This window comes from Vidua chalybeata, chromosome 6 (genome assembly GCF_026979565.1).
Source record: "Vidua chalybeata isolate OUT-0048 chromosome 6, bVidCha1 merged haplotype, whole genome shotgun sequence".
Lineage (NCBI taxonomy): Eukaryota > Metazoa > Chordata > Aves > Passeriformes > Viduidae > Vidua > Vidua chalybeata.
The window spans coordinates 1,966,947-1,983,292 of record NC_071535.1 but is presented as its reverse complement, the minus strand read 5'-3'; the positions used below and the strand labels follow the sequence as shown (position 1 = coordinate 1,983,292).

Genomic DNA, 16,346 nt, shown 5'->3' with positions numbered 1-16,346 from the left:
GGGATGTTGGGAATTGGGAATTCCTGGCTGGGAAAGTGGGGAGGCCTTGGCACAGCGTGCCTGGAGAAGCCGTGGCTGCCCCTGGAAGCGTCCAAGGCCAGTTTGGACAGGGTGGATAGCAGAAGGTGTCCCTGCCCATGGCAAGGGGAGGAATGGGATGGGATTTAAGTTCCCTTCCAACCCAAACCATTCTGGGATTTCCATGCTCTCCATTCCTTATACCTCTTTTTTTTTCTCCACGACACCGCAGGGAAATTCCAAGTCGGACGACGATCCTCCAGCAATCCCCCCTCGGCAGCCGCCGCCTCCAAAGATCCAACCTCGCGTTCCTGCTTACACCGCCGCCCTGGAGCAGCCCCTGCACAGCCCTCCTCCTCCGCCCCCCCGGGACCCCGTCCCCGACACCCCGCCCCCGGTGCCGCTGCGGCCGCCCGAGCACTTCATCAACTGCCCGCTGAGCCTGCAGCCGCCGCCGCTGGGACGCTTCCCCCGGGATCCCGAGTGGCTGCGGGAGGCCGGCTCCGGCCCCAGCTCTCCGGGCACCCCTCCCAGCACCCCCTCTCCCCGGGTGCTGCGCCGCTGCTGCGTCCTCAGCGCCAGCCACAACAACCTGGCGCAGCCGCCCGTGCCCCCCGTGCCGCCCCGGCACAACTCCAGCCCCCAGCTGCCAAAACTGCCACCAAAGACTTACAAAAGGGAGCTCTCCCACCCTCCTTTGCACAGACTGTCTTTGCTAGAAAATGCAGAAACTCCTCAATGACCTTAGCCATAGTAGTCATTGACACTGGAATACTGTTTGTAAAGTTCCTCTTTTTTTTTTTTTTTTTTTTTTTTTTTTAATTTATTCAAAAAAAAAAAAAAGGCAGTGTATTTTAGTATTTTCACAAATTATGCTCTTAAAGTGCTGCTGATCAAAAAAAAGGTTTAAATTGGAAAAAATTCAGACTACACACATTCCAGCCTGTGTGGTTGGACAGCATTACCCTCAGGTGAGCAGCAGCATTGCCTTGGTTCACATCCTCAGTGCCGACCGTTCTGCCAGGACACAAAATAGACCTTTTGCACTGTAAACTACACTAAGTGAATTTAAACTGACATCATTTAATTGCACTGAGCCAAAAAAAAAAAGGTGCGTCTGTGGAATTTTTTTCAAATTTGAGCACTAGTGGCCTTTTTTTTTAATTAAGGAATCCCAGCAATGGGATGATCAAACAACACGAGGATACAGAGCGTCACAGGTTAGAAACCTCTGACCACTTGCCTTGAGGTTCCTCAGCTCCTGTTCTGGAATATTCTCATGCCATGTCTTAATTGCCATTGATTTGCTGCTGAAGACAAAGAAAAAAAATAGGTTGAAATCTAAATACCAAAATAATAGTTTGGTCTTGGTTCCTTGGAGAAAGGATGAAGGAGGAGCACCCGTCTCGGATATCGGGGAGGATCCCGAGTACTTCACGTGCATCCTGTTCAGATGTGCCTTTTTTGTTTTCATGGGCAAAGGTGTCTTAAGCTAAAGAGTTTGTCTGCTGTTGTGGAGAACAAAGCTATGCGCCTGTACAATTGTTTATATTGTATATTTACAGATATGCTAATGACATGTATAAATTGAAGTTGACTTCGAGGCCTGTAACACAGTCCGCTACTCCTGGGATTGGATCCGGCCAGCAGCGTTTCCTCTGGCTTGGGAACAGTCCTGCCTTCCAGACCTAATAACTTCCTTTAGATCTACACTTAACTCGTGAATCCACTTTGGAAATTGGTAGCATTTAAACCAGCAAACACTTAAAGCTTTATTAAACTTTTTAAACTGATAAGTGAATGGAACTTTTCTTTGCCAGTCGAACGCCCGTGTTTGAACTGGTGTGAGAGTGAGTCTGTTTTACTGGTAGTTCTGTAGCAGCATTTATAAAGTGGCCTTCACAAGCCACATTTTATTTACTGGTTCGTGGCCTTTTACTGTGCTTTGTATCAGAGTTCTTAACAAGATTAATAAATCACCCCAGTCTTAATTTTTAAGAGCTTGAGCAGTGCGTGTTCCTTGCAAGGACAAGGTTGGGAATTGCATTTTTGACAATACAAAATGGCCCAATTTTCCATGCTGCTGGTCTCACTTTGGCTTTCCTTCTGCCTGGAGTTGGGCCCATCCCAGGCTTCCAAATCACACTCCAGCTTCTCATCTGTCTGCCTAAGGTGCTCCCATTGTCTTGGGCATTCCATTTGGAAAATTCTCCTTTTTGGAAAGGAGATATGACTGAAGAGGGGTGTTAATTAGAAATCCCCTGAGTTGGAAGGGATCCATCAGGAGCCCCAGTCCTGGCCCTGTGCAGGATCATAACCAAGATCCCCCCAATTTTCTCCTGGGAAGATGTATTTTTCTATCTGTCTCTTGAACAGTCTTTTTTTACTGCCTGCTCCCTCCGTGCTTCTTCATGAGGAAGAAGAGAGGGTTGGAATCCATTCATGCAAGGGGCAGAACACACTTTTTATAGGAGAGCTGCTTCATTTTGCTAAAAAAAGGTTCAGGAAGTCCCAAATTTGAGATGCACGGACTGGGAATGTGGATATTAAATGGAGGATGACTTGGAAAAGTGGAATTCTTTCTTAGGTTCTTTGCATTAACTCTTTTGAAGTCCCCACAAGCAGCTGTTGCTAAACAAGGAATAATATTGTTTCAGATTTTCATGTGTTGTTGAAGAGGAAAAAATTCTCTGCCACATTTTAGAATATATAGATGTCAGCTTTATGCCTTCTTGTACAAGTGCTTATGCCAGAACCATTTTGAATATTTCACAGTAAAATATATCATAATATGACCATGGAAAGTGGTCAAAGGCAGAAGGATTCCCACCAGCATGGTTCAAGAGAGCAATAAATAACATTTCAGTTACTTCATAATTAGAGGGGTAGGTAGAAAGAACAACAAAAAATCTGCTGGAGGGGGAAAATGTGAAGTTTGGGTTGGAAGTTGGCTTTTGTGGGAAAAGGCAATTCCCTCAGAAAACTTCTTCCCAAGGGGAATCTGCCGACCACCAAGAGGCCTCCCATTGCTCTAAAAGAAATGAAGAAATAAAGTAATAAGAAAACTTTCTTCCACAATATCCAAGGCAGGGGAAAAAATCTAAAACCTTTACATTTCAAGATGTCAGTGCAGAATCAACTCATATTCAGTTGCTTGAAAATAAATAACCTTTTTTGTGAATTTATTAAAACCTTTTTGTAGGTTTGTTAAGACCTTTTTGTAGGCTAAGTCCTTTTCTGTAGGTTTATTAAAACCTTTATCATAGATTTATTAACCTTTTTCATAGGTTAATTAGGACTTTTTTGTACATTTACTAAGACCTTTTTTAAGTTTATTAAAGCCTTTTTGTACGTTTATTAGGACCTTTTTTTGTAGACTTACTAAGACTTCTGTAGGATTATCAAAACTTTTTTATAAGTTTATTAAGACCTTTCTTGTAGGTTTCTTAAGACCTTTTGTAAGTTGTGTGAGGGCGGTTTGTAACAAAACCTTCAGGAGGGCTCGGGCCGGAGCGGGTCAGGAGGGAGGGGGGAGTTCCTGAGGGCTCCGCGCTCCCTCAGGGCCGCGGCTGCCGGAACCCTGGAATCATTCCGCTTGGACAGAGCTGCCGGAACCCTGGAATCATTCCGCTTGGACAGAGCTGCCGAAATCCCGACATCATTCCACGGAGAAGCCTCCATGCCCACGGATCGCAGCCTCTCCCGCCCGTCCCCTCACGGCCCGCCCGCCATTTCCTGCCGGGGCGGGGTGAGGGCGAGGCGGGGCCGCGCCGCCTCAGAGCCGCGGCCATGGCGGGTTTCGTGAGGGAGCTGGAGCGGCGCGCCGGGCCGGCGCTGCGGCTGGAGCAGCGGGCGGCCGGCGGCGTGGGCTGCGTGGTGTGGGACGCCGCGCTGGTGCTCGCCAAGTTCCTGGAGACCGGCGCCTGCCCCCTCGCCCGCCGCCACGTCCTGGAGCTGGGCGCGGGCACCGGCGCTGTCGGCATCATGGCAGCCACGCTGGGGTGAGCGGATTCCCTGCCCGGCGCTGTCTTCTCCCTCAGACCCTTTCGATTCCTTTAAAGCCTGTTTTTTGCTAGGCTGTGCGGAGTGTCCCCTGCCGTCGCGTTGCTCCCTCACCACGTGTGTGTGTTACAGGGCGAACGTGACGGTCACGGACCTGGAGGAGCTGCAGGAGCTGATGATGGTTAATATTGAGAATAACAAGCACCTGGTCACAGGGTCCGTCCGAGCCAAGGTACTGAAATGGTTTGTATGAGCCTTTATTTAATGTCTTTGTTCGGCTTTAACGGGGATTCTGGGTTCAGATTGAAAAAGAGTCGGTGTAGATGGGATGTTGGGAATTGGGAATTCCTGGCTGGGAAGGCCCTGGCACAGGGTGCCCACAGAAGCTGTGGCTGCCCTTGGAAGTGCCCAAGGCCAGTTTGGACAGGGCTTGGAGCAGCCTGGGATAGTGGAAGGTGTCCCTGCCCATGGCAGGGATGGAATGGGATGGAATTTAAGTTCCCTTCCCACCCAAACCATTCTGGGATTCTTTGATTCTGCACAGGCTTCTTAAATTGCTAAATAACTTCAAAACACCGCTGTGAGAGTGAAACTTAATATGAGAACACAGTAGTTAACTTCATGCTCAGTCCTTTAGTATATGTTATTAATAAAACTTGTTTTCACTTTTTTGTTGGTTTTTTTCTTGTTTGTTCTTTTTAGGGGTGAAGATGTAACAGAATTTCAGCCTCCCCCCGATTATATACTCATGGCTGATTGTATTTACTATGAGGAGGTAAATGAGGACTTTGCTAAACCCCTACAGAAAAGTTTCTTGGGAAGGGGGTGGGATCAGGGTATTTAGTATGAGAAGTGTTCAGATAAATATTGTGCTCATGTCATTGTCCATGTGGTTTATAGGAATATGTAGAACAAAACTGGAAAAGGCATTTTTAATAGATGTAAGGCCATTTGACATAGAACCAGACTCTACTTTTATGTTAAAAATCCCAAATCGAATGTTTGTGCCTCCCCCCCCCACCCTTCTTTTTTTTAACATTGGGAATGGTGAAGCAAAATGTGAACTGTTGAAATCATTGGTAAATTAAATTTAAGAGTGCTGTATTGGCAGTTTGGGTTCTCCTCACGTGTTCCTTTTGAAGGCAAGAGGAGAAATCCTGCCACAGCTGAGTGGTTGTTGTAGTCTGCCTCATGTCCTCAGCTGGAGCTCTGTAGGATGTGCACAGAGAGCTGAGGGAAGCTGCAGGAAAAGGGAAATAACCTGGCAAACCCCACGTCCCAGTGCCCTTCCAATGGCTTTACCAGCCCCTGGCATTGAGTCCCTGCCTGTTGGTCCCATTTCCCTCCATTGTGGACTGGATCTGAGCCATTCAGGAATAATTGAGAAAACTCTCACTTTTGAAGCACACTGAGGGAATATTCATTGTTGTGTGCCTCAAGGAAGTGCCCGCTCAGCAGTGTGGGATGTTTCTGGCTTGGATTCCAGTTCAGTTTTCTTGGTCAGTCTGGGAGATTCTTCTCCTGCGAGTCCCCTTTTCTCCTCTGCTTCCCAGCTTTTTCCCCATGTTCTTCTTGTCCCAGTTAAAGCACTAAAAATAACTCCCTGGAAGGCAAAACTGGGAGGTTCTCTCTTGGGTGAAGACTTTAGCTAGAGTGAAATGAACTTGAAATCCACGTGGGAAATGTTTAACCTTTTTTGGGCAGTCCTTGGAGCCGTTGCTGAAGACTCTGAAGGACCTGACAGGCCCTGACACTTGTGTCCTGTGCTGCTACGAACAGAGGACTATGGGGAAAAACCCTGAAATTGAGAGAAAATACTTTGAAGTAAGTGGGTTTTAAGTATATTTTCTTTTAGGCTGTTCCATTGAAAGCAGAGGGAAAATACAAACTTTTGCTCTGGAACTCAAAACTCCAATGGTAGAGGTGCTTCTGAAAAAACTCCTCTCTAATGAGAGCTCATTAATAAGTGTTTTAATTGAATGTTCCAGCTGTGTCTTGTGTGCAGGTGAGGAAAAGCAACACAGGGAACACCTGTGGGGGGATGATGGGCAGTGCAGATTTAACTCTGCACCTGTGGTGACTGCTGAGCAGCAGCTCTTGTGCAGGATTATATAATAACTGTAATATTGCAAACCAAGGGAAAGGGTGAGAATTCCAGGGGATTGGTAGGTATTAATCAAAGCACCTGTTTGATAATTAGTGCCTCACACTCTTGTGCGGCCCTGGCAGTGAGGAGGGCTGTGCTCAGCTCTGCTGAGGTGCTGCTCCCACAATAAACTCAGCAGGGGTTGGTGTTTCTGGCTGATTTCTGTGTTTTTTTGTGATTTATTTCCTTCCTTGCCGGGTTCAGCCCAGGCAATCTGAGCACGGCCCAGAGCTGATGCTGGGGGATTTTAGACTGGTTTTTTTTCTCCTCTTCCTTTCAGTTGAGAGGGTTGGCAGACAGGCAGGTGCTGTGGGTTGGCGTAACATTTTAGGGATTGAAGCAAAACCATGGATTCACAGAATCATTTAGGTTGGAAAAGTCCTCAGAGATCATCAAGTTCAACCATCCCCAAGCACTGCCAAGGCCACCACTAAGCCATGTCCCCAAGTGCCACATCCACACAGCTTTTAAATCCCTCCAGGAGTGTTTTATCACAAGCTTAAATAGTTTTTTTCTGGGGCATTCTGGAGTATTTTCTGGAGTCTGCAGCTTTTAGTTAGTGCTGGAGCAGTGTCCTGGTTCCTAGGGTCCAGGGTCCTCGTGAGTGCACTGCTGATAGGCCAGCACTGAACCCACCACACTCAGTTTAAATGAGGGTGAAGTGCTGCATGGGGGGAATGCCTGGACTGGTTGTGGAACTGTTCTTTGTGGAACAGCTGCTTCAGAGGGACTTCGAGCTGGAAAAAATTCCCCTGGATAGGCACGACGAGGAGTACCGGAGCGAGGACATCCACATCGTGAGCATCCACAGGAAGCGGGCGGTAGGTCCACAGAATCCCAGGATGCTTTGGGTTGTTGGGAAGGGACCTTAAAGCTCCTCTCATTCCACCCCCTGCCACGGGCAGGGACACCTTCCACTGGAATGGTTCATGGCACCAGCTCAGCAACTGCTGCCAGGAATTCCCAGAGCTGCTGTTTCCTTGGCACAGCGGGACGACTCCAGAGGTGGAGCTCCAGACTGACTGTGAAATTTGGGACCCTGTGGAACCACAGCCCTGCTGTACAAAGGAGCTGCTTTGTTCCCAAACCTGGTGCTCCAAGTGCCAGCCTTCCTCTTCAGCACTACCTCTGAGCTTCACACTTCTCCTGCTTCCATGCACTGGTGGGGTGGGATCTCCAAACCGGAGTTTAGAGGCACCAAAGTAATAAAAATAAAATGCCTGGTGCCGATTTTGGCACCGTGGGCTCTGCTCTGCCACCCTCTCCCCAAAACCAGGCCCTAGATGTGATACTCGGCAGCTGCCAGGATTGCTTTGATCATTTTGGGGCTAATTGATGAAGCGTGAAAGAAAATATTTTGCATATTGTGCTGACACAAGGTGCAGGCTCAGCTCTTAAACAAAACCAGGCCACTTAAAAATCTGTCATCTTTGTGAAAATCTCTTGACAGAATTTCCCATCGTGAGATCTTTGAGCACAGGATCTGTCCCCTGGCAGAGCTCTGGAGAAGCAGGGATGGGATAACACCACAGAGGGACGGTCTGCGGTGTGGTTGTGACTCATCTGCACCGAACTGGGCAGCCGAGGTGTCTGACAGCCCTTCCGGCAGGACAGCTGTGGGCTGGCCGTGTCCGCGGCCCGGGGAGGCGGGGAATGGAGCCGGAGCGGCCCCGAGCAGCTGCTGCCTCTGCTGAGCGGCGCTGCCGAGCGCCCGTCCGAGGGCACCGCGCTGAAACCGCCGAGAGGGGAAAACTCTGGGAGCGGCTCGACCGGCCGGTCAATAAAACTTTGGCACGGGAGATTGGTTTCAGATGGTGGGTTGTTCGTTCATCCTGTGCTTCCTGTGTCATTCCCAGAGCACCTGGGAGGCTCATTCCAGGAGCTGGGGCTGTCGTGGTGGTGGCTCCTGCACAGATAAAACATGCCTGTGCAAAATCGTTCTGCCTTCTGTTTTCACCTCTGCTTTTCCGGTGCAAAGTTCCGCAGGGTTCAAGTTTGACACCTTCAGGTTATTCTGGTGAGCGGGTTCCTTGTGGCTGTCGGTGTTTCTGCCTCTTGGAGCTCAGTGGTGGCTTGGAGGAGGAATTTTGCAGGAATTCTCACTTTTCTGTGGTGGAAGCAGCTGTGGAAGTTGGGTCTGTGACAGAGGCACGAGTTACTGTGGCTGAGTTTTCTCTAAGAAGCTGGTGGATTGGGAAGAGCTTTGTTTGCAGGCTCCCAGGAGTTTTCTGCATTTGCCCTGAGTTCAGGCTCCCTTTATCTCCAGTAAGAGAATTCCTTACAAACTTCCCACATCCTGAAATACTGTCCTGGCTTGCCGAGCTCGGCGCCGATGATTAGCGAACGCGAGAACCTAATTTGTCAAACCACACATGTTATTTGTTACCTTGTTATGAAAAGAGCTCCTTAATTACCCAGTGGCCTGCAGGAAGGGATTTACTGGAATATTTACACCAACGTGGCTTCCCAAGTGGGAAGCTCTTATTCCAGAAAAATGAGGAAAAGATCCCCAAATCCCAGCAGTGATGGGGATGATGTCACAAAGCGCAAAGGGATGGTGTCACACTGGGACATTCTGGCACCTTGCTTGGTGGTGGGGGTGATGCAGAGGGGAGCAGCCTTTCCCAAGGGTTTGGAGCTGATGGAATTAACTGTGGTTTATCTACAGGACGTGTGGTATCAGCACTTCCTTTTGCACAGGGCTCGGATCTCTTCTTCAGAAGAAAAAGGGAAGAAGTTGTGGTTTTTCCTCCCTGCTGGCTGCTGCTCTGCTGTGCCCTCAGCTTTGGGCCTGTGTCACTCAGGTTGTGACTGTCCCTGAGTGACAGGGACCTCGTGGGAGGGGGCTGGGTTGTGTCACCCCCTGCGTCACCTCCTGTCACCGGCTGCACCCGGCGAGGGGGATGTAACACCCAGCTGCTGCGAGAGGAAACCGTCACTAACCAGGGCAGCCGGGCGGGGGCCCCTGTCCCCAGAGCCACCACGTGAAACAGCTGCTTTTTGGGGAGAAAAAAGGGCTTTGGGAAAGGGGATGAGATCCTAATGGGGCTCAGCTCCACCGTGTCTGGAGAGGCTGCCTGCTCTGAACTAGGAGAGGGTGTGGAGCCCTCATGGAAAACGGGATGCGAGGGAGGTGGTGATCCTGCCTCTTGCCAACCTCTCTGTTCTCTCACCTGTCCTGTTTGTCCCAGTTGGACTTGTCCTGATTCCTTGGAGAGGGAGTGTTGTGGTTCCACTTCCATTAAACACTCCAAAGGCTCTTTGGAGAAGTCTGGGTGTGACAGAGTCAGGCTCTGCCTGGCCTCCGGGGCACAGCAGAACTCCTGTCCCTGGCAGTCCCTCCTGCCATGCCAGCCCAAATCTGTGCCAGCTCTCCATGTAAGAGAGCTCACCCTGGGCTCTGCCTCCAGGCTGGCTGTGGTGGGAACCAGCAGCACCAAATCTACCTCATCCCAGCTGGGTACCCCCCCCCCGTGCCTCACCTTGCTGTGATTTGGTTGTGTCCTCACAAGAGACAGCAGGAAACCTCCCTGTGCTGCTGCTGTGGGAGCTGGTTTAGTATCACAGGCAGAGACATCTGGGAGTTTGAGGCGTTTGCCTAAAGTCATGCTTAAACTGTGGATAATTTTCTGGCATGGTTTCAACACCAGCCCAAGCCATGGGAAACTGTGTGGGCTGTGGTGCGGAGGTCACGCGTGATTTTCCTGGGAGAGCCACGGTGCTCCTGTGCTGGCTCAGCCTGCAGCACTGCAGGGTGCTCTGCCCTGCCCTGTCCCTCTGGTGACAGCAGTGGCAGTGCCACCATCCCGTGGTGCCTCTGGGCTGCTCACTCCTGGCTGGGGCAGCCAGTGGAGCTGTTCCAGCTCCACTTGGATCGAGGGCGCGCAGTCCAGGAGGGAGCACAGTGTGTGATGCCAGCTCAGCACCAGCCACATCAGTCACTGACAGCTTCTTGTCACGGTATCAGCCACAAACTGCAGGAGCCATGATGATCCAGGGGTATTTTTCCCTTTTCTAGGACAAGCAGGGTAGCTGCCAGGAGGAGTGCTGGTGTCCAGATCTGGCCATCCATGAGTGATTCCTAGTGCTGCTGCAGAGCCCCTGGGACTGTGTGAGGCCAGGACCTGCTCCCACACATCCCACAGGGCTGGTGGCTTTGCTTGGGAAAGTGTTCTCCCCAGCTGTGTAATCAGTTTCTGTGGCATGTAGTCCTGGACAAATGGATTCTCCTCGTAGAAAATGACACTTCTTGCCTGCAGCATTAAGGAAAAGGGCTTTTATTCCTGTGGATCTGCTCCTGCTCCTCCCAGCTGCAGTGGGCTCCCGGCCCGTGGGCAAACAGCTCCGTTAAACGGTGCCTTGGGTTGATTGTGTGGCTGCTGCTGCTGTTGTGCCACTTCCTGAGCCCCAGCCAAGGAGCAAACAGCACAATGACAACAGCAGGGTGACAGTCACTCACCCTGTGAGCTCAGGGACAGGAGGTCACATCTGGGGGCTCCCCCATCCCTGCTGCACCTGCCTGGCACCTCCTGGGGCCCTGGGAGGTGGGCATGGAGGGCCTGGACCAGGGGGAATGGCTTCCCACTGATGGAGGCAAGGGTTAGAATGGATATTAGGAAGGAATTTTTGGCTGGGAGGGTGGGGAGGCCCTGGCACAGGGTGCCCAGAGAAGCTGTGGCTGCCCCTGGATCCCTGGAAGTGTCCAAGGACAGGTTGGGCAGGGCTTGGAGCAACCTGGGACAGTGGAAGGTGTCCCTGCTCGTGGCAGGGAGTGGAACAAGATGACCTTTGAGGTTCCTTCCACCCTAAACCATTCAGGAATTTGATGATTTCAAACCCCAGGTGTTCTGGCAGCCTGACCTGGGGGATGGGGACATTCCTTGGTGACAGTGGTGGTGTGGATGTGGCTCCTTAGCCCAGCACATGTTCCCAGCACTGTCCCACGAGTGCCTGTAGGGCATGTGGGACGCTGGGAGAGGGATCCCAGCCTTCCCCTCCTGAAGTGGTGTCAGTTGGATCTGCTTGCTGCTGGTACAGTGCCCTGTCATCCTGGGGTGGGGAAGCTGTGAGACTGCGATCTTGTGGTCTCCTTTCACATCCTGAAACAAAAAAAAAGAAAGTTTCTTTTCTGAGGCTGAGCAAACCATGGGGTTTGTGCAGCACAGAGGCCCTGGAGCTCCAGGGGCAGCCAGAGCTGTGCCTTCCAGCCCTGAGCCCGAGCCCCAGGGAGTGACCAGGACCTCCAGGGTGATGGTGGTCCACATTTGTGTCCAATTTCAGTGTCTTCTTCTGAGGATCAGCTTCTCCCAGCCACCACCCCGTGTGAAGTGGAAGAAAGATGACAAGGAGGAGAGAAAGCAGTGGCTGAAATTCTGTCGAACTATTTTGGCCTGTGGAAACATTTTTGGAGGATGTTTCCCAAATTCCCCTGTGGGATGGTTGTCTGGGTCCAGCCCAGGTTTGCCGTGGGAGGTTTCTCCCATCCCTGAGAGCTTTGGGACCTGATGCTCAGGCAGCACCTCCATCTTCAGTCCTGTAATTATCCTGTGCCAGTTATTCCTGCCCTCACCAGCTCCCCTGAGGAATGTGGGAGCAGCCCACATTCCTGGGGTGACTCGGATCAGGAGGTAAAACAAGGCTCCTGCTTTGGTGTGCCTGTTTCTTAATCCTCTTGTGCTCCTGGGTTTGCTTTTTTGGGTTTATAAAATAAGGAAATCTATAAAACAGGAAAGGCTGTGGAAGTGAGAAGGCAGCAGAGGGCAGGAGGGAAGTGGGGGTGCCTTGGGGAAGCAGCCAGGCTGGGATGTGGTCCCTGGTCCCCTGCCAGCTCCAGTGGAAGTGCAGGACAGCCCCGTGTCCAGCTGCCAGCAGGACGGGGAGGACGCGTGGCAGAGCCCTCTGTGCACGCTGCCATGAGTTCACCCGTTTCCTTCCTGTCCCCGCGAGCAAGCGGAAAAAGCCACGTTTTTCCTTCTGGAGGAGGGTTTGCTCGGGTGATGCAGCTCTGGCAGCCTTGAGGCGCATCCCGGCACGTCCCCATCCCGGCATGTCCCTGTCCCTGCGTGTCCCCGGCCCTGCTGAGCCCGCGCTTCCCATTGAGCCCGAATCCTCTGACTCATCCGTCTCTGCTCCGCTCCAGTGCAATCCCTGGCGCGTGGCAGCCGCCGGCTCACGGCGATTCTGTCCCCCTGTGGGGCAGCGATCGGCTTCTCCTCCCGGCTCTGCCCATCCCGCCTCCAGCTCCCCATCGGCACAATCCTGGCCTGACACCCTCGGGGCAGGGCTCTCCCCTGCTTTGGATCCCTGCATCCAAACCCCGGGGTTTGGCTCTCTGCATCCCTAGAGGGCAAACAGTGCCGCTGTGCCCGTGCCGGGGCTGGATGTCCCTCTGGCTGTTCCTTGCCTCTCCATACACACCCGTGCCCTCATGCCAGCACCACTTGCCGTGCCCAGTGATGCACGGAGCCATTCCCAGTGCAGGCTCTGGGAATCTGCTCTGAAGCTGTGGATGAAGTTGGTGACAGTTTCTGTGGGTTTTGCTCCCCCTGCCCAGCCCAGCTGATGCCTGGTGGGCTCTGAGGCCTGGCAGGGGGCAGGGCTGTGTGGAGGAATGCTGTCCACACTTCCCTGTGGATTCCCAAGCTCCAGCCACCCTTGCTGAGTGCAGGATCCCATAGGATGCCTTAAATTAAAAAAAAAAAAAAAAAACAGAAATAACCTGGAAGAGCTGCCCCCAGGCTGCTGCTTCACCCTGCCAAGCGTGTTCAGGTGCTAAATCCAGCATGGCTGGTTTTGGGGCAGGGCATCACTTTTTTGGGGAGTGCACCATTTTTGGGTGAGTACAATTTTGGTGTGCCTGTTTCCAATTTTGGGATGCTCATTTTAGGGAGAGCAGCATGGATTTGGATGTTGCTTCCCACAGCGTTTTCTGGCACATGCAAGACCCTGAGACATCCAAGAGCCCTGGCAGGAGAGGAAGTGAAGTGGGATGGGACAGGTGGGCTCTGTGAATCCCACAGGAGCTGGAAGGCTCCCACTGGAGCCAGGAGGTCCCCAGGGATGCTGAGAGGATCCCACCACTCACACCATGGCTGAGTCACTCCTACAGGTTTGGCACACTCAGGAGTGTTTTACACCCACCACCCCATGTCCTCCATCTCATCCAGGTGCCCAATTTCCTTTGGATTTGAGTGCAGGGAAAGAGTTAAGCAGCTACAGGCTTGTGTGGATTTGGGCCAGATATTTAAAGATCCAGGGCTGGCAGGGGAAAGGGGAGGTGTGATACTCTCCAAACGCTCCCTGCAAACACCTCAGAGGCTCCCACTGCCGGTGCCGTCCCCGCGCTCCCGACAGCGGCTGCTGGGGAGAGGCAGAAAATGCCTTTCTGCTATTTTTAGCTCTTCCACGGTGTCATTAGAATAATCTGGGATTGGAGAATGTTGCTGTGCAAAATTGCCTGGAAGGTAGAACTCAAAATGTGAAGGTTTGGGATGCTGCAGGGTTGAGGTGATGGGGATGGACAGGAGGCACATGGCAGTGGTCCAGTGGGAGCTGCCCAGGGAGCACCGCTGGTGACAGGGACAATCCGTGCTGATGTGACACAGCAATTAATAGACACGTCCTTAATTACATCCCAGGAGAGGGGGTTTAAATAGAGATGAGGCACCTGCCAGGGTGGGTTATCCAGGCCAATGGGACATGCTCAGTGCTGGGGACACGTTTGCAGCCTTGTCAGCGGTGCCACCAGGCTCCTCACCCTGTCCACGACAGTGTCCCCTCAGTGCAGCCCTTGCAAATGCTGTCTGGAGCCCAATGTGTTGGGAATAAAATACATCAGGAAGAGCTGAGCTAAATAGAGGAGCTCAGCAAGGCCTTGTCAGGGAATGTCCTGCTGAACCGGGACCAAACCAGCAGAAACTACACCCAGAAGTGGCTCCCTCTGAGCCAGAGCTCGTGCAGGAGTCGCAGCCCTGGGCACTGGCCCAGCTTGCAGCCACCCTCAGCCCCCCTCAGGTCATCCTCCTCCTCCTTTGCCCCTTGGACAACTTGGCAAAGTCCAAAGCTAAACATTAGCTCAGGTCTGGGAGCAGCTGCCAGTGGTCAGTGTGCCGCCCGCAGCCGTCCCCTGGCCGCTTGGACCTCGTCCCCTGTGACTCAGCCTCTGTTTCCATGTGTTTCTTCATCTCATTTAAGGCACGGCCTGGTCCTTCTGCATCTCCTGGGGCCAACCATCATTTATTCACCTTCTACCCAATCTGTGCCTGGAAAAGCAGCATCTCCCTGGCACATCCTCTGTGCCCCCACCAGAGCCCTTCCCCATTGTTCTGCTGCCTGTGCACCCTCCAGTTCCCCTTGCCCCCCTCCTCCTTTCTATCCCAGGAGTTCACCATCCCAAAATTATCTGATTTCACATCCCAACTGCAGCTTGAGTTCAGCCTGGCAAAAGCTGCCAATCCAAACTGTTGGGTTTTTCTTTGGTTTTTCTTTTTCTTCACTCTGGTTCTGGTTGGGGGTTCACTGAGACCATCCTGAGTTTGTGCTACCTCCATGCTGTCTTTTTTTTTTCTTCTTGGCAAACAAGATCATGGGAAAAAAACTTGGGACTCTTGGAAGTGCGGCCAGGTTGGAGAACATCCTTCCAATCCCCAGCCATCCTCCTTGCTGGGTTTGAGGTGGACCAGAGCATCTTCTTCTGCAACCAGACATGAAACAGAGCTCAGAGGCTCATGGCAAGCCCTGAGCAAGTGGAAATTAAGTCTTGGAGGCTGAGTGGGACCAAGGGGGTGTTTGGAGTGAGGCCTTGGAAGCTGGTACCACAACCAAGCCAACTGGGAAACTGGGAAAAAAGAGTCACCCCCAGCAGAGCGATGGACACGAGTCCCACACCACCTCCCCTCCCTCACTCCTTGGCCAGACACAGCTCCCTGCTCTCAGGTCTTTTTTTTTTTTTTGGGAATAAACTCCACTCAAGGCAGGGATGGCTCCTCCATCCAGCCCCAGCGTTGCCACCCCGCTCACCCACCCCGCGGCTTCGTTTGAGCGCCGGTGGAGCGCGATCCTTGCGCGGTTAATTGGATTTGGCCGCCACGACAGAAGGGCCGGGGATTAGGGTGAAGGGGAGGAATTACAGGCGGGGGTGGGAGCTGCCCTCGGGGTCTTTTGTCCCCGAGGATTACTGGCAGGGGCTGAGGACAGGGTTGGATGTCCAGGAATTGCAGTCGGTGTAATCGTGGTTGGTGTGGTCGCTTTGTCACAGCACCGTGGGTGGCCCCTTGGAGGGCGTGGGGGACATGGGATTGACCCTTCCATGGACAAACATCCAGCTCTCCTCAGGCTCAGGGCTCGGTGCTGGAAATGAAGGATGCTCCAGGTGCCTTTGTGGAAAGGAGGCTGCTTTGTCCTCATCCAAACCCAGGGTTTGCCAAATGCACTGGACACAAACACCTAAGAAGTGTTAAACTAGAAAAAAAAAAAAAAGCTTGGTGCTGCCTGCACTTGGGATTTTTGGCAATTCCCAGCTTGAGGAGGACACTGGATCTGCTCCAGGTCATCTGGGAGTTGATAAATCAGCCAGATCATGGTTTATCCAACCAAACCAAAATTCAGAAGCGAGTGGAGGTGAGAAAATGACGTGGGACAGTAGCTGGAAGTCACCAAGTCACCTCCCTGCTCAGAGACCAGGGCAATTCATGTTGTGGCAGTGTGGGAATTCCAGAGGCAAATCCTGGGGGCAAATCCGAGGACTTGGTGAGGCAGCAGGAGCCAGCTCTGACCGTGTCTGAGCTCTATCTTGGCAGGGCACTGCCATCCCCTCCCTCCTCCCATATTTATTTTGGGAGACTGGAGAGAGCCCGGCCCGTCCTTGCAGCCACACTGCTCTGCAGGACCCAAATCCACCTAGGAGAGCTGGGAGCTGCTCGGGGCAGCCAGAGCTGTGCAGGGCAAGTTGGAGCAGTCTGGGAACAGGAAATACCTGCTGCACCTCATGGCAGGGATTACGGGCGTGGCCGGTGGAGCGTGGATTCCAGAGAGACTCTGCTCCCAGACTCTGCTCCCAGACTCGTGGATTTAGCCATAAAAAAAGGAGGATGAGTGACCAAGGGATCAGGAGAAGTGTTCTTTGTGCCATCACAGCCCAGGAGCTGTGGGAAGAGGCACCAGCCTGCCTGAGGATGGCCAA

General features: G+C 52.3%; 2 protein-coding genes across 3 annotated transcripts in view; both read left to right on the top strand.

Annotated features, from left to right (window-relative positions):
- SOS2 (SOS Ras/Rho guanine nucleotide exchange factor 2) overlaps positions 1-2,016 on the top strand; it is a 46,623-nt gene extending 44,607 nt beyond the window's left edge. Inside the window, exon 23 of the mRNA XM_053945913.1 lies at positions 251-2,016. Within this exon, the coding sequence (XP_053801888.1) occupies positions 251-760 (510 nt within the window). The 3' untranslated portion in view covers positions 761-2,016. The remainder of the gene's footprint in view (positions 1-250) is intronic.
- Positions 2,017-3,428: 1,412 nt separating this feature from the next.
- Positions 3,429-8,103, top strand: VCPKMT (valosin containing protein lysine methyltransferase). 2 transcript variants are annotated; one of them, XM_053946804.1, is made up of 6 exons: positions 3,433-4,019; positions 4,153-4,263; positions 4,723-4,795; positions 5,725-5,844; positions 6,883-6,987; positions 7,617-8,103. In XM_053946804.1, exons 1-6 carry the CDS (start codon positions 3,808-3,810, stop codon positions 7,629-7,631), a joined length of 636 nt encoding a protein of 211 aa, XP_053802779.1. In that variant the 5' UTR covers positions 3,433-3,807; the 3' UTR covers positions 7,632-8,103. The 2 variants fall into 2 exon arrangements, with proteins under 2 accessions (XP_053802778.1, XP_053802779.1); XM_053946803.1 differs by having other exon boundaries at positions 3,429-4,019; positions 6,883-8,103.
- The last annotated feature ends 8,243 nt before the right edge of the window (positions 8,104-16,346 follow it).

What these genes read in the sequence shown, in the direction of transcription:
- VCPKMT (XM_053946803.1), top strand. Translation starts at nt 3,808, where the DNA reads ATGGCGGGTTTCGTGAGGGAGCTGGAGCGGCGCGCCGGGCCGGCGCTG. An exon ending in CGAGCCAAGGTACTGAAATG is followed by an intron (nt 4,264 to 4,722) that starts GTTTGTATGAGC and finishes TGTTCTTTTTAG; the next exon opens with GGGTGAAGATGTAACAGAAT. An exon ending in ATTGTATTTACTATGAGGAG is followed by an intron (nt 4,796 to 5,724) that starts GTAAATGAGGAC and finishes TTTTTTGGGCAG; the next exon opens with TCCTTGGAGCCGTTGCTGAA.